This window comes from Polyodon spathula, chromosome 16 (assembly GCF_017654505.1).
Source record: "Polyodon spathula isolate WHYD16114869_AA chromosome 16, ASM1765450v1, whole genome shotgun sequence".
NCBI lineage: Eukaryota > Metazoa > Chordata > Actinopteri > Acipenseriformes > Polyodontidae > Polyodon > Polyodon spathula.
In genome coordinates, this window is record NC_054549.1 from 30,769,653 (window position 1) to 30,788,299 (window position 18,647).

The 18,647-nt window shown below is 33.7% G+C and overlaps 1 protein-coding gene across 1 annotated transcript in view; it reads right to left on the reverse strand.

Moving 5' to 3' along the window:
• Nucleotides 1-18,647, reverse strand: part of LOC121328214 (contactin-4-like) — a 79,151-nt gene that overhangs the window by 37,432 nt on the left and 23,072 nt on the right. The window contains exon 2 of the mRNA XM_041272763.1: nucleotides 1,471-1,605. Coding sequence (XP_041128697.1) covers nucleotides 1,471-1,525 — 55 coding nt within the window. The 5' untranslated portion in view covers nucleotides 1,526-1,605. The remainder of the gene's footprint in view (nucleotides 1-1,470; nucleotides 1,606-18,647) is intronic.

Consider the following 18,647-nt stretch of genomic DNA (forward strand, 5'->3'; position numbering starts at 1 on the left):
ATGCTTAGTGATGCGTTTTATATATACTATTCATAATCTATAAAGTGGCAAAGTATTCAATATACCTAGTAAGGAATTATATGACACTTCATAGCTCAAAGTACAACCATGATTATATATATAACAATATACTGTATTTAGTGTTTAGCAAGACAGTATTATTTAAATCAAATATACAATAACATATACAGTAACAATATAGTATAACAATATAGTATAACGTATTTTAAGAAAACAAATATAAAAACTTATAAATGTGCTTTCTTATTCCAAAAAACATGCACTATTGCTAATAAATCTAATACAGTGTCTAAGTTTTAAACTATGTCTCCTTTCTCAGTGAACAAAGGTGGTGATCAAAATATATATGACATTGTCTGAGAGAGAATACCATGTATATATATATATATATATATATATATATATATATATATATATATATATATATATATATACACACACACTGCTGTGTAAAAGTCTTACACACATTCAGGAGTTACAACAGATATCAATTTTATGAGCATCAACAATTTACTCAAAGCCTCCACTAGTGTTTTCCACTATTATAACAATTTTGACTGATATTAATACAACTTAGTTTGGGTGAGAAAAAACCAAGCTTGTAATTTAGCAATCTTTAATTCACATTGATCAGAATATTCAAAGTAAACTGTAGTCATGGCTTTCTGCATGAAGAATTAAGTTATTAATTATAAGTTTTACATTATGTGTATTTGTGTCTTTTATAGTTGTTTTTAATCATTATGTTTAAATTGTGTGTGAATGTGTTTTTATAGTCGTTTTAATATGGTTACTAATTCACTTGCTTTGATACGCTTTTATATTAAGTTTCTATACAGTGTTGTGTAAGTTTCCAGTTCTTTCATTTCCCATCTGTAAAACCAGCTATGTGCAGTTTTGCATAGCCTAACACGACTCAAAGTCACAGATGGGTGATGGGCTAAATGCCAAAAGGCAGATTAACAGAGATAATGTGTGATAGGGGAGGGGAACTGCAAGACAAGATGGATGCGCCCTGCTAGGTACAGCGTGGTATGCAACTCCCCCCACCCCCCCACTGAGGGAATGAGCAATGATAGAGTGGAAACCCCTATCACTGGACAGAAGTAAAACAAATGGGAGTCAACAATTGCTTACAAAGGTATAAATATCAAACATTGTGGAGTTTTGTCAGTCTTTTCATCTTTCGAATTGACTCCACTTTTCACTACAAAACTATACCTTAGCAGCTAATATGAAGTGTGGTTCTCAACAGAGGAGGCTCGAGAAGCATCCAAAAAAATAAAAATAATAATAAGTAAACCTTTTTTTTTTTAAATTGATTTAAAATGTACATGTGATGTGAAGTTCTGTAGATGGCTGTATTAAAGCAGGTTGATTCTTACTGTAATAAATAAGAAAGTATGCAGATAATGTTTTGAATCAAAGATAATGAGTGGGACCTTGTACCTGCAAGGCAGTCCTTGAATGACAACAGTATTAGCAGTTTCCATAGTAACAACATCTTCCGTGTCCAAGGTTAAAGATCCCTCCCATCCAATCACCACAGAACAGAAAATTTCTTCTGCAAATAGTACCTTTTATCTGTAAAATAAAAAAGGGCAATGGATAATGAAAAATACAATCTTGTACAATTTGTTCAAGTATAGAGAAATTGGCTGGTGATTAATACATAATTCAAGCATTCAAATACATTCAAGCCAAGATAGCATGCCTAAGGTAGGAACAGAGGATGAGATCATCTGACACTGATATTTAGTGTACTTAGATTTTGAAACAATATCCTAAGAGCAAAGAAATAAAAAAAAAAAAACATTTAAAGCATTACATCAAAAACTAGTACAAATCACTGCCAAGAGCAATGTTTGTTTTTTCCCTGAAACTATTTTACATATTTTCTCTTTATTACTTGCTACAATCTGGTAATGTAATATATCATGTATTGCATAATTGCCTGAAAGTAACTTATACAGAGTAAAATAAAGTAAAAGTGTGACACAGGCTATATTACTCTCTAAAGTACTTGAAGATGCCACAATTATTGAACACACAATGCTGCAGTTATAATTAAATCTATACATGTGCTATATAGCTAAGCAAACAAAGACTGTGTTTGAATGTACGTTTATTTTTATTTATTTTTATCCAAAACTGGACACATTTGTTTATGAAGTACAACATGAAGTTAAATACATTGAAGCACCATAATCAGACACTGTGTTATGTTTTATTATTATGTGTTAGTATTTAATGAGAAAACAATTCTATGGCGTATGGAAATCTTACAATTAGAATAAAACGTTTACAGTTATAACGGAATTGAATGTGGCTTTTTCTGTTTAGAAACACACAGAATCAGAAATATCTGATTCTTTGTCTTAAACTATTATCAAACCTCTGAGAAATCTCCAAGCTTAAGACAATTAATCTCATTTTTATTAGCATCTGCCCAAGCAACTAATTCCCATAGCTTCTGATAAATGTCAATCAAGAATAGAAGCCCAAAACAATCTCTCTTCAGGCACACAGCAGTAAGATCTAAATTAGAAGTGCAGTAGGCAATTTATGAAAGTCAAATATTCCCATATGTTTTATTCCCTTTATAGTATTATTTTATATAGTGTAAAGCCCTGCAGGATGAATTCAGTACAGTGTAAAACACTATAAGTAGTGCACTTATCGAAATGAATACAGTTGGTACCAATATTAGTTTAATGGTAAAGCTTGTATATTAGAATAGCATATATTTATATTTAAATCTGACTTATGTACATTGTGTATCCCCTGAAGAACTTTATGTGATTTAATATACTACTCCATAACTATAAACCAGACAAAAAACCAGTCCCTCAGTTACTACTAATTTGTACATGGGGAGGTGTGAAAGGTGTGATTGTTGTTGATTTTCTACAGGTCTATTTTATTAGAATGGGTGGTAACACTTTATATTAAGGTGCTGCTTATTAGTGTTTTATAAATATATAATATAGCATTATAGAGTGTTAATAAAGCATTATGGATGGTTTATAAATATTCAATAGTTCCCTTTGTAAAATTCCCCTTTATAAAAACATAATTCTGTCTATACCTATTGCATGGTTAAACATCCCAAAGTAGAATAGGTAGCTAAGAACTGACCGCTTTATAAAAACATAATTCTGTCTATGGTTATACGCCGCATAAATAAAACTATATAACATAGTTATTAAACATGTGTTATATATTTATAAACATGAATAACATATTAATAAGCAGCACCACAATATACAGTGTTACCAAATGGGGCTGTGTCAAAGTGTTGCCTTTTATTACTAACCACACGAGAAAGCTCATTCGATATAAAGGTTCTATTAGTATTTACTAAATCTCATGAGAAATCCATATTGTGCCACCATGCCAAATATGAATTTTTGATGGAATTGATTATGCACTTCTACAATCTAATCCCAAGGACCTTCTTCTTTCATTTTCTAAATCAGGATTATAGATTAGCTTTTTTATTATTATTTGTTAACTTCCTGCCTTTTCTTTGTCATTTTCCTCAACAGACGTCTAATGAGTCTTAACCCTACTGATGAGGCAGTCAATAACAGGGATTTCGTTTTGTATAAGAGATACTGAAAACAATAGATTTTTTTTTTAATACAAGTGCTATAACAGTTTCCACCACCAACAGGGGACTCAGTGATATTTAACTAATCCTTCATTTCCTGTCACGGTATCTCAGGTAACCATTTGTTTGTTGCATGGTTATACTACAGAATTTACAGGAAACAATGCACATTTTTAATCAACAATATGTTCCTCTTTACCAGTAACATTTTCAAATGCGATTCATAGGATAGGAGTAACATCTGGACACACATTCATAAAGCAAAAAAAAATTAAAGTAATTAAAAAAAAAAAAGTATTCTAAATATCTACTATGTAAACCATGATGTTTAATTTTCATAATGTCAAATGTTTTCCATCAGAAAATGTGGAGTGATTTGTCACCAGTCATTAGAGCTGAAATCTTAAGAAATAAGGTTGGTATCTTGGTCTTTGGCAGGCTCTTATTTCCTACATTCTGGTTTTGAAGGCTGTCTGTAGCTAGAGACATTTTCTACGCCTATGCAGCTGCTCCGAAGATGTTATCTTTATCTTCTGCAGAATAAAACGTTTGTAAACTAATATTTAAAAACAAGTGCCCTAATCCCAAATCAATCTAGCCTTATACAAAAGTAAATTGTGTAAGCATCAAGCTTGGTCAATGCATAGCTACAGCTCTAGTAGCATTCTACGGAGTGTTCTACTGCGCTTGTGGCTTTCATTACTTGTTTTAATGTTGTATATGCTAAATGTATATAGCAAAAATAATGTGCCACCTTCACATTCAACAACTTTCACAAAAGAGAGTTCACTGCATCCTGGCTGGAAGAACATCTCACCCTTCAAAGACATTTCAAGTAGATGTCTAACAAGCCCCACAGGCTAGTAGCCACTAATGTGGCTGCTCAGGGGATGTGATTCATGCTCATTTCTGTTAACACAAGTCATCTGTCCCCTTTCCCTTTGTATAATATCAACTTCCATTCAAACTGAAATAACACACATGGTAATGTATGTCTTGCCCAGAGGAACCCAAAAGTCATACATTTCTATTGTTGTTGTCAATGTAAAATTATCTTTTGTGTTTGGTTATCATTAGACAAGAAGATCATATTCAACAGTAGGCCAACAGTACTATTTGCTCACACAATCAAAACTGTTTCTTTTAATGATGCATAGGTCGCTTGACATCCTTTGGGAGGATGTGTTTCTTGGTTACAGTCCAGAAATTTGAAGTAGTTGTTCATGATCCCCATGATTAATTTATATACCCAAGAAATATACAGTGATAATAATTCTTATGCCCAGCTCACACTGGTCGCAGGTGTTCAAAATACCAAGTGGGACAAATCTTGGCTAATTTTGCCTGTGAGCTATCAGTCAGCTCTCTAAGCTGGTCTCATTTTTTGATATAGTTAAAAATATTACTCAATACAAAAAATGTTACATTGTTTCTTCTTTATTACATGCAGTTTGTAGTAACCAATACTTTTTTTTTTTTTTTTTTAATGGCAGTAACGTTCACATTAGTCTGTGACACTGCTTTAACTGTATACTTGTTTTTGCAGTTATTTTAAGCAATTTAGATTCTTTACAAAATTGTGTATGTGAAAACTATTCTTCGCATAAATTTGTCATGGTCAATAGCATCATTAAAAGCATTACATTGACAAAAGCGCACCTGGAGCACTATGATGAGCAATCTTCAAGGGAATTGTGTTGAGTAATTGGCAGCAATCATGATTACACCGAAGGACATTAACCATTTCATTTTTGACAGGTGTTGAAATGGATGGCGTTTAATCTAATGGTATAGCTCCAGTGAAGGGTGCTTTCAAAGTCACATTTTCTAAAAGGTATTAAACAATTGTACTTATAAAATTAGCAATACAGTTGTTGTATCCCTTTCCGAAAATACGCATTTGTTGTGTCCCTTTAACTTCCTGACTGCACACACACACACACACACATCTCTATTACATGAATTTAGGGTACACTTCCCTTAGTTCTTGGACATCAAATCAACACGCAGAATTGTTATAATCTCTCCACCAGTTTAAACCAGTTTAACAGAAATATGTGGACATTCATTTCAGTGTGATTTGGAAAGCCAACAGGCATAGATATTTGGATTACAGAGTTGTGTGTTTTTACCATTCTATAAGCCAGCAATCAGTCCAGATGTCCAGAGGCCGATTTTGTTCTACAACAAAATATACTTCTACTGACTATAGCCCTCTTAGTACAGGCTCAATATCAAGTCAACAGGGCCGGCAGAACAGGCGGCCACCTAGGGTGAGTCTAATAAAAGGACGTTGCTAATACAGGATAATCAAAACGTTTTACCAATTTTACATCTCTTAAATTCTCAGATGACTGTCCTGGAAATCACTAGATTTGTAGCTAGGCTTTTGACATCAAATCTTGCCAAGTCAGCCCTTAAAGTCACTAGATTTGGCGAGAAATTTGCCAAATTGGCAACACTGCTTGAAGGCGCAGAAAAAAAAAATTCCGCATGGCTTATTATTGCCTTGATACAGCATGAAAAAGATATTGTTTCATTGGTGCCCAAGCACTTTAATTAGAGTGGTTGTGTGCCATTTAAGCAGTTTCATAAGACATCAGTAAAGTAAATTATTTAAAGTTAATTCTTAAGTCAAGGATCTGCCTTTAGAAAAAAGTACCGGAAAATTTGCTGTGCACAATTATATATGATCACCAACATACACATTAGGTACCAGTTTTATAGTAGTTAAGTAACGCAATACAGTACTGTACAAATAAGGTATACGCTGTGTTTGATGTAACCTGTGTATTCTGTATCAGTTTATAACTCTAAGCTCATGCATGGTGGTAGAATCCATTGATTCATAAATATTGTCACTGTAGAGCTGATGGTAGATGTCACTACCGTTTGTAACCAGAGTGATGATTGTATATAGTTTTGTGACAATGTACAAAAACAACACAATCTGGTGCAGAATAACTTGTGTATATGTTGTTGTGTGTGTGTGTGTGTGTGTGTGTGTGTGTGTGTGTATATAATATATATATATATATATATATATATATATATATATATATATATATATATATATATATAATGTCATACAGTTGTCCTAAGACGTTATTCTGTCCCCCCTTTATAACGTCACTGGCAACATACCGCCAGCTATTATCTGAAAAATGTCACCAATGTGTCATGAAAAAAGTGCTATTTTCAACCATTATATCGCCGGTAGGGAGTCCGCATCGTTACATTTATATGCGTAACATATAAGGGAGTAACAACGCGGTCAACTTTATTAGCGCCAGGTTAATAATCTTGGTTACAATTCCGCCAACAACAAAATTGGAGCGGAATCGTTAAGTAACCTTTTGACTGCTCTAGCAATTCAAACAAAGTACGTTAAAACGTGTTGACTGCAAGACTGAATTTGATTTAAGTACGTAGTCAAAAGTTTTAAGAACAAACTAAAGCATCAGTTTTAAGAACTAGTACTATAGTTTTTAAAAAGATTAATGTTTTATTAAAATGACCAGGAGATATTGTAATTGTACAACTAAAATTAAAACGTTAAAATTTATTGCAAATATAGACAGTTGTGTGTGTTTTTTTGTTTTTTTTAACCCTCACTCTAATGCCACCCTCGCTTGTTGCCCGTTTTTTCCCCATGGCCCTTACCAGGCGGTATAAAGACTATGCAATTATTCCCATATTATATATATATGATATATATATTAGATATTATCTATATATATATATATATTATATATATATATATATATATAAGTAACACCAAATGTTATCAATACACATTAATTACGCTCTGTGATTGATGTCACCTGATATTGCAATTACATTCTTGGTGGATGCTAGACATGTATTAAAAATAAAGAGGGGGCGTGTCTTTCTTTATAAACTTTTTCAGACCTAACAATGGTCTTTTTTTTTTTGCTGTGAGAAACAATGTTGTGGCCTGCACTATTTCCAGCTCCAGTTTGCCCCAGGAGAAATTCCCAGACACTTATCATTTTGTTTCCCATTGTTGCACCAAAAATAGCATATCCTAGCATAGCCTGGTGGACTATTTTTTGTATAACAAATAAAAACAAATTAAGAAAATCAGTTGTTGCTTACACACATATAAATTAATTTACTGGATATTTAAAATCCACGCTGTGTTTTAATTAACCAACGAGTTAGGGTAAACCCACTTCCAGAGACACATAGGCCTATACTGTATGGAGTATAGTAAAAAAAAAAACAAAAAAAAAAATACTTAATCTGGTGTACAATAATTTGTGTATACATTGTGTGTGTACAGCTTACTTGATTCAAAAAATGTATTCTGTTTGATAAAATGAATACATTTCAACAAAGAACAATAAGTTTACATGAAAAAAAAATACTTTAGCCTATACTTCAATATTAACATTAAAATCATTGCTGTAGTATTGCCATTTGCTCAGTTTAAGTGATATTAAACTGCTGAAAATACAACAGCTATCTGTCCGTCCACCAACTCGCAGTGTCTGAAAATCACACGAGAGCGAGGAGAAAATAACGCGAGAGCGAGGAGAAAATAACGCGAGAGCGAGATGTGTTAAAGAAGTACTAAAAATGAAACTTGTAGGTCTGGTCAAAAGAGAAATTTGCAAATTTGTGTTAGATGCAACCTCAGCTATTCCTGTGCAATTTTCTTTTTAATATATTTTTAATATTTATTTATTCATATATTTGTATATTTATCTATTGTCCTGCTGTTGCCTGGAATACATTTTTCTGCACGTACAACTACTTTTTCTGCACATATTACTACTTTATATGTGAATGATGTAGATGTAACACTACTACATACAACACTCTTTCAAATAAATGTGGATGATTTTGAATATACGGTTCTTAAGAATGGTATTGTTGTCATTGTTGGCGCCCTGGCACCGCTTTATTTACAAATTAATCTCTCTCTCTCTCTCTCTCTCTCTCTCTCTCTCTCTCTCTCTCTCTCTCTCTCTCTCCTATATATATATATATATATATATATATATATATTATCCATATATATTATATATACCATATTTAAAAGAACAGTCTCCTCTTCTCCTGAGAAGGGAGGAAGGGATACATTCCTCATCTGTACATTCATTAGAATATACTTTTGTTATTTGAAAAGCACAGCACTTGCATATTAATGTCCAATGTTTAATATGATGAGAAATTACAGCTAGCATTTCCATTTTCTCTGGAATAACACCCTGTCTAATGACTGTATGTAATGAGATTAAAGATCAAGTATTGATTTCTTGCCAGCATCATATTAAATAGAATACTGTACCACTAGCATTGATGTATGTCAAAGGTTTTGAGTTGGGTTACTGGGAATTTAAAACATTTAATCATAGAACAAAAGTCTTGTAGCAGCATTGCTTCTTAATAATAATAATAATAATAATAATAATAATAATAATAATAATAATAATAATAAAAAAAAAATCTAGATCTTAGATCTGTTCTTCAAAAGCGCACTTATCACACCCACCATTTCAAATTCATTATTGGCATGAGAGTCAACCCACTGCATTAGTTGCCAAGTTGTGCTCATGATTTATTTTTAGTTCCCTTTTCATTTCACACACCCTTGTATCTTTTGGCATGCTTTACCAAGAGGTAATAGCTGGAACAGATGGAGTTCATATAGCAAGAAATGTTTGAAAGAAAAGAACAACAGTACGGTAGGAGGCAGATTGTGGTCACCTGACATCACGATACATACCACGGCTTAAAACCACATTTTTTTCTGACAAAAATATTTTAAAAAATCACTGCTAGTCAACCGCCAAAATGTGCAAACGTGCACAATAAATATAAAATGCGCCTCTTTAGTGTGACATCAACTAGCAGGTTAATCTATATGGCCAAAATAATTTATGCGTTTTAAAACCTCTGTAAATTAAATTGTACAGAAACAACAAACACCTGCCTTTAATTCCAAAATATCACTGAATGTAGAGCGACTATGCCAGTTCAGTGCTAGAGAAGGCACAGAACAAAGTATAGGATACCTTTAGGTTCTTTTATTTAGATAACAGCAGGAACAAGGTCGCCAAGAAAAGCAAGCAAATCTATTTTGAAAGACATGTGTTTCTTGTAAAATCCTAAAGTAGACACACATTGGCTTAACATGTAGATTTCAAACGGTTAAACAAGGTTCATATTAATGTCATGAGGTCATGGTCAATTGCAACAACGCTGCTACCCCGCAAATAGAGGGAATATGCATTTTTAAGGACACAGTCAAACTGTCATAATACAAAAAAACAAAATATTGTGGTCTATAAAAAAATCCACACACACACAATGTCAGTGGAGGGGAGGGAATACAGAGATAGAGACAGAGCGAGAGAAGCCAGCATCACAATATAGCCTGTTCTCTTTCACTTCCTAAATTCCTGTTGGCTACCTCCAGGCTTAAAACACTCAAGCCGCTCACGTTCATTATTCAACACTGGCATATCTGCTCAGTACTTAGCTGGGATGGTCCATTTACTGGTCATTTTCACTCTCTCTTACTTGTCGTTTCAAGCTCCAAAAGCTGCGTTCCCACTCCTGCACAGACAAATACAAACCCCATGTGGAGCTTTTTAAGAACGAGGAGTTGACAAATCTAATACACACATGCACTTTAGTAAAAATGCCTGCCGTTTTCTTTAGAAACTATCACTGAATTATTGTGTTTTTTTTTCTCTGCAATGTGTGAAAACAAAACAACTGCATTGCATGTTCGGTTTGGCCAAGGTCATAATATTACTGTGCATCGCATACTGCTGCATAAGGATTACCTTTCTACCACAGAATATGTTCTTTAAAAAAATGTGCGAGAGAAGTGGCTTATAAACAGCTTTTAAACATGAAAACAAACCTTTCTTGTCATGTTTATTTCAAGTTAAAGCTGCCAAATGTCCTGGGAAAATATAAATCAAATCCAGTTTTTATGTGTCAAACTGTAGGCTACCCCAAGTTTTGTTTTATTAACTATTACTGACATAAGCAAATAGTAGCCTACCGTATATTTTTCTTTCCTTAAAAAAAGAAAACGACAGCTTACTTTTTATAATAACTAGGAAAACATAAAACCACCTGCACATGCATAATGCATGTATCCATTTCTTAACTTATTGATATATGCTACTGCACAATTTATTTATTTTGAGCTATTGCCTTACACAAAAGAGTTTGCTAGAAGTTAGCTTTGCCCTTTTGTTATTCATTAGTTTTAGCCTGTGACCTGAACCCTGATATTAATCTATAGTCAGAGCAGTTTCTAACTAGGTATTGCCCTCTAGCGTAAAACACAGAGAACCTCGTTGTTGGTGAAGATATGACTGACACTCTTGATGTAAAGGAGTGATGGAGGAGTGGATACAATGACAGCTACAGTATAGGGAGATGGTGCTCTAGTGGTGGTTCACTGAGCTGCAGTCAGAGGACATTATAACAAGGGGTAGGCTGGTAGTTGTGTGTGGAGTATACAGTGTCTGAGACTGTGTGGGTTGTTTGAGCACCGTACACAACTCAAGGACATTTTGAGTTACCTGTTATATAACATGAACTTTATTCTAGGCTACTGTCTTCCAACTGCATAATTCCAGAACTCTCTTGTCATAAATTAATCTCAAAACCATTCAACTAGGCCAACTATGTACCCAGGCACTTTTGGTTGGTTTCACAGACCCTGTTTACCAGTTATCTTGGGCTACCTAATGTTACTTTGGGCAAGACGGTCCACATTTAGTGCTAATCAGGGTAAGTTATTTCTTTTTGTCATAATAATACACTACAGAAAGAGATGGAAAACATGTAATCATCTCTTATTTTTACAGGAAAGACAAAACATTTTATTTCACATTGGAATCATTGCACGTTGAAACAAGTGTCAATTGCATGCCATGCATGGATAAAACTGTTACGAAGAGACTTAATTGTCCATGTTCCAAATAATGTCAATGATCTGGTTGAGTTAGGACAGGTTTCCATGGAGAATGTGCAGTAGAATTCAAGATCTTAAAGTTTAAAATAAAACCAGTTTCCTTTTGATACAGGTAATCATTTCCCTGTCCAGCTAGATGGAGTATTATGGGAAGTGGATACACACACAGACAGTATTTTCTGAATGCCTTTAACAAATACATTCATCAAATATATTTACACACAATGCCATTCTGTAAGCCTTTAAATATACAAAAGTCAAAAACAAAAACACATAACGAAGCCTTGCTCACATCAATTGCCTTACATTATAAAATGCTGCAGTATGTGGAGATTGTAAATGTGTCACCCATTAATGAATACGTCTGTAAACTAACGACAAATGCAAAAACAACAAAAAAAAAAAAAAAAAAAACCCGTACAGCGTATGATATGATAAAGTGAAGTGATCCAGCTTTATAATACTTTACTTTCAAACAGACTAGTGAGGTGCTGTATAAGTGACCTAATATGCATTTGTTCCTGTTGCTAGGATCTATTAAGACAGTTGTTCAACCACAACCGAGAACTAAAACTTGACATTGTTCCAAGCAACCAGATTGTGTTAGTTTGTTCATTTCTGTTTTCATCTCCATGACTGAACCGCTAAACTTTGTAATATTTCTTGAAGTTGAACTGACTGCACATGGTAGGCTATATAATGTTCAACAATACTAAATCACAGAAAGGCAAGATGTTTTGAACCTTGTATTGTGTTGCTCTCAACCACATTGGGAATCACATTTAATACATTATAGATCAATGGTTTGCATAACCCAAGAAAAAAAAAAGCCAAATATTATCTGTGTTTTACCCTCCTTGTTTATGTATTTATTTTTAATTTAAAGTACAGTATTCTATTGAATACGCTGCACAGGTTAATATATTTAAAATGTTCCTTTTGCCATACTGAAAAATGTGCAAGATTTAATCAGAAAACAAATGCAAAGGTGCATAAAGCTAAAACTGTAATACAGAACAAGAATATACAACAGAGTGCATTTGCATTCCATATCCATTGTACATTTGTATGCTAATCAAAGAAAGATTGAAAATACTGATGTCAGCCAGATGACAAAACCTATATAGTATTATAAAAGTTCTTCCCTACAATCATAATAATAATAATAATAATAATAATAATAATAATAATGCAAGACCCAAAAATATACTTACAGACTCGTTACGTTCAGTCACTTTTTACAAATGTAAGCATCACTCCCAGTGTACTGATCAACAAGCTGAGTTGAATTTAAAGCTATGTGATAATGAAATCATTGTCTCAGCTGGGACAAGATGCGTAACTGCTATCTACTGAGCACATGTGTCTGCACCAACCCCAATCAGAAAATACACTTCTTTATTCTGTATTCCTCAGAGAATCCAAACAATTAGCACATAAATCAGACCTACTCAGCAAAGGCTTTACATATTCATGGGAAGACACCTTAAAACACAAGCCTATAGAAACATTGTAAATTGCCATTACTGTGTTCAATAAACTGGCCTACTGATTAAAATGATAAAGTGGAATTGCTTTGAATTAATGTGCTAACTTGGATGGAGTCACTTCCAAAGTTCTGGGCTTATCTCGCATGTTTTGAACCATTCAAATGTAACTCGGGTAGAGAAAGGTTCTGATAAAACAGATTACCTCAATTGTATACACCAAATCTGCTGAACACATCGTTGCTCAATGAAATGAATAGAAGCTCAGCACAGAGAGCAACATTGCAATGCATATCTTGTAACAAACACCCAAACACTAATTCATATGCATAGTCCTTTTAAGATCTGAAGATTATTTTCCAAGAGTTGAGAAATCGCTTTAAAGTTGTTAATATACCTGTAATGGGATGCCCATTGTGTTTAGACAGGGATATAATCAATAGCACATGGAGTTCAGGAATTTGCAAACAGCTTTTGCCGCAATAGATGATTAACCAGCAAATCATGCCTAAACAACACAAGCACAATCATACTCAGTGATAACTATGTATTAACCGTTTAATATTCAGTTACTGTATATGTATACATGTACCCTATTAATTATATACAATCTTGCACTCAGGATAATTAATTTTGCAGCAACATAAATGTGCCCTATATGTAGGTATAGAAGGAATGAAAGAAAAGCTCTTTAATTTGGAACCATCCAAAGGAAAAAAAGAGGCAGTGTGGTCCAGTGGTTAAAGTCCAGGGCTTGAAACCAGAAGGTCACCAGTTCAAACCCACCTTGCCACTAACTGACTCACTGTGTGACCCTGACCAAGTCACTTAACTTCCTGCGCATGAGATATTAAATCAATGTCCTATTGTAAGTGACTCTGCATATAATGCACAGTTCGCAGCCTACCTCTGTAAAGCGCTTAAAATAAAAATAACGATGACATCTACAAAACAAATTAAAATAATCAGCACTGCCTGTATAGAGGTATGCAATTAAGGCTTGACAAGCTGTTTTTGAGGGCTAAACAAAATGGTTCAGCCAAAAAGTAGCAGCCAATTGAACGACATTCAAGGCATCACCAAGGTTACAGGAGTGCTAAAAACAAACTAAACAAACCTGAATGTTGTGCAACTGCACATTCATTCATTCAGTAAGCACATTTCCAAGGTTTTTCAGGAGCAAATTATACAGGAATACTTATTTATATACAGGATGTATCAGAGAGATGACCAGAGCTGTGTGTTATAAACCAATGATGTGTACACAAAAGCATGTCATTACTGCATTGAGAAACCTTGAAAAAAGCCTGGAATAATAATTAGGACCTTTTCAGGTTTTCGCAGCACGGGAGTTAACCTTATTTCTCAGCCATGAGACATGCACTAAGTAGGAGGAAACAGTTGCCCTGCACACCAGTTCCACTGGCTCTGTATGACTAAGCATGATTAATGCAAACAACAAAAGACGGGCATTAGTGTTCTATTGCTGCTACCATAAATACAATTCATGTTATTATTTTTACATGACGGATAATATAACATTTATATAGATAATGTTTTTTTTTAACACGAAATATCCTTTATTTACGTGGTTCTCAAGCTAAAAGATGTGGTTGCAGCCAATTATTTTATTTATTCATTAGCAACTAAACCTCATTCAAACAATTGCTACTGAAATGTCCAGTAATGCGTATGATGCACATTTCCAGGTAGTATTCATTTAAAGAGTAACCTGTCTTCCCATGCAAACAACAATGCAGTCAGTCTCTCAATCTCATTTTAAACAATTGTTTCTGTGGAAGAAACTAGCACTCAGAAAATTTCTGATGGGATGGAATTCAGCTAGAAAAGGTAACCACTTGGGTATAGATTGTCTGCAATGTTACACTTCTGCTCAGATACTATTGACAGAGCGGCTGATGTTGACTTGTGTTTTATTTGAGATGATACTATAAATACATTTCTTCGTATTCACTGATTAAAAAAAAATAAAGTACTAGTATAATAAGATGTTATTCATGAAAGAAAAACAGCAATGTCTCACCTTATTTGGATTCAGCCCTTCTGCTAATGATTCTATTACTAAGGGGGCTTACTGGGGGCTTCCATTTAGCAGAATCCAGTAATTATAAATTTCACATTGTCTAAACACTGCACCATCCATGAAGCATGAAGCTAATCAAATCAGGAGATTTTTAAAACTGAAGAGAGTTAGCCTCTCCTGTCAATTGTGGCTTAACAGCTATTGCAATAGACATATAAAGGTCTGGTATGTGTGTCACTTATTTTACAGCTCTATCTAAAACATTATGAGCGCAGTCTTACTGTGCAAAACCTTATTGGCTATGTAGTACACTTTAGCACTAAAATGTTTTTTTTGTTGTTTTTTTTTTTTTTTTCCAAAAGAGGAGTTTACTTTAATGTACACTTTTAATCAAAAGAAAAGTATCAAGAACTCTAGCTTTGCAAGCCAAATGTTTGTAAATGTATTTTATAAGAATGCCATGCTATGAAATGAAGCTCAATTTCAAAAGCTTTTTAACTTCTTTCTCCAGATGCAAAAATGAATGTGAAATCCAGGTAGCAGATTTTGAAATTATTGAAATTGGTATGTTTACCCCTGAAATTGGTATAACATAATAATATTTGGGAAAAAAGTCAATACATTTATAACACTTTATTAACCCTTTAGGCACCTGTGTACTAGAAAGTCATATTCAGTAAAACAAAACCGACACAAAAGTTTTCCTTTTTCACATTTTAAACTAATACACACACACACACACACACACACACACACACTTTATTAGTTATTACTAAAACAGTGAATAATCCTCTCCCTACACCGAAACCCTAACCTTAAGGTCAGCATCCTATACTGCAGTCATTACACATCATCTAAAGTAGTACATATTTGGCAGTGAATAAGCATTTTTGTTTACTTTAAAAAAAGTGAGGTGCTGACTTCATCAGTTGTCCTGACAGGAACATTTCGTGGTACCTTTGGAAGCATTGCCTTTGCGCAACTACTGTACTGGTTACATTGTATTACTTAAAGGGGCAGCAGTATAGTTCTGGACACTACACTCGTACAACTTGTTTAGTTCAATTGAAATAACAATTAATAAAATAACTGCAGCGTTATTTTTACTAAAACAATCCAACAACAAATTGTGCACAAACTGTTCCTTGTACTATCTTATTTGATGACTTAAATAGCAAAAGTTATCAAATGTTTATTATACAGAATTAACTCGGTGAAGAAAAACAATAATAAATTACTTACAGTTTCACACGGAAATCAAATATTGTCGATTGGTTCGCATGCAGAAACACGCGCTTTGAAAGTTTTGCTGACAAACTTGTTATCCCCACTAACCAACTGAACGGGAACTAATCTTTCATTTATGACTCATTGTGCAGAAATGTTACCAGAAACATGGAAATGTTTCCAAGAATGCTACAAGACCACCCCCTGTATTTACGCACCACAAAATCACAGCTGAACTAGGGTTTATTTGAGATGATGGTTTTTATTTCTTTATTCAAGGTCTGTTGCAGGAAACAACAGGGCAGCTTTACAGATATTTAACCCAAATGAAGAGAATACAAAGCCACAGAGGCCATAAGGGAACATTTTATATATCTGTCTGTATGCATATGTCTCAAACATCAGGTCTCCAGAGTGGCTGACTGTTACTGGCTTCTTATTTTTAGCCATCAAGTTTCAATACATTTCAGCAACTGTGATATTTAAGATCCAGTTTTACTGGAATTACCAGCTCTCTCAAAATAGTATTTAATGAAATAAGACTGTAGAGAAAAATTGCTTCACTGAATTAGTACGATTAGCATAAAAGGACAACTGATCACAAGATGTAACCAGTCTTTTGATTAGCAGATATATAATCCACTTTACATCAATGCATCAATGATACCCATTGGGCTATTTATTTTTATGAACCATTCCTGATCACATTCTTCAGACATATGCAACAAAACCCCACTGTTCAGATTTCACAGCTTTTGTTTTTAACCATCAGCACTTATTTATGCTATTCGATTGGAAAGCGGATTTGTTTTAGTTAATTTACAATTAATTATTTACAATACGTTACAGTCAGCAACTTGTTTTCATGTCTATCTCTGCAGGAATATATTGGACATGCATATGACTCACAACACAAAAATAATTGTACTGGATTGTAACAGTAAACCATATAAACGTAGAGAAAGTTGCACTACAAATAGTTTGCAGCAGGATGGAAAATCTCAGAATATTTTAATATTGAACTTTGTTTTTCTATTCTCTAGCAAAAAAAAACAAACAAACAAACAAAAAAAACATAGTACCGATAATCAATACTGTGCCTAAAACAGGCACTCATATACCATTTGCCATGTTGCATTTCCCTCTCACATTTTATCATCAATCTTCACTTTGGTAAAATCAAAGTTTACAGCATTATAGGGTTGACAGTTGCTGTTAACTTTTCAGCAAATATAAAGTATTTAGTCATGTATCTTATTTCATGTTTAAAATGCAAAACAGCCTGCTAACCTGGAAAAATGTGTTTCAACTATTAAATCCCAAAGTAATAATCACAAATGAATCATGCATTCCACAACTGTTTCATTGGATCTCATTAAATCGATAACAACACCACTATTGTTTAAATTAATAACAGGTGTCTTTCTGGCCTTACATATTTTTACAGTAAGAGATGCACTAAAGAGACTTGCATGATTTTCATGACATTGATTCTCAGATGTTCAGTATTAGATATGCCTTTGTATAGCTCAGTTGAATAGATCCCATTGTGACCAAGTGTTGGCCACAATGACATTTCTAGGATGTCTTTCTGTCGTTGTAAAGTTCTGGATGTGAAGAACATGTAAAGCTGCTTGGTCAGGTCGCTGACACTCAATAATGTGGGAGACACACTGCCTGGTGGCTTCATTCTGGTGAGAAAGACCTCACCTAATATGATCACTAACTTTTTTCTACTAGGAAGTCAATAGTGTTTTGTTTCCAGTACACACAGGTTCACAAAGAACTCCCTTACCCTGTTAAATGCACATTCATTTCATCTTGAATTTACACATTCATTGTAGAATCTAGCCAAAGTAGATTTGTGAATGACACTATGATGTAAAAATACATTTCACATTTTTGACTCCTGAAGCCCATACCACATGGTTAATTAAGTATGGCCTGATGGTACAACTGAAGTTAAGGCTGGAGGTGTGTTATTATCTCTCTAAAAAACTTTGCTCCTTGATTCCACTGTAATTCACAAACGTCTTAATAGCATTTTTTTAGTTTTTTAGTTTTTTTTTTTTTCTATGGGGTTTAATCAGCTCTCATAAATAATTAATTCATGTTACAATTTTCCTCAATTAATTTAACACATTTATTGAAACCATTTGCTGAGTTACAAAAACTGTTAAAAAACTGTCTTCTTATTTGCAAAACTGCATATAAATCTGCAAAATTAAATAATACTTTCAAATCCTGAAATACAATGCGCAAAACCAAATATTTGCATCAAAACAG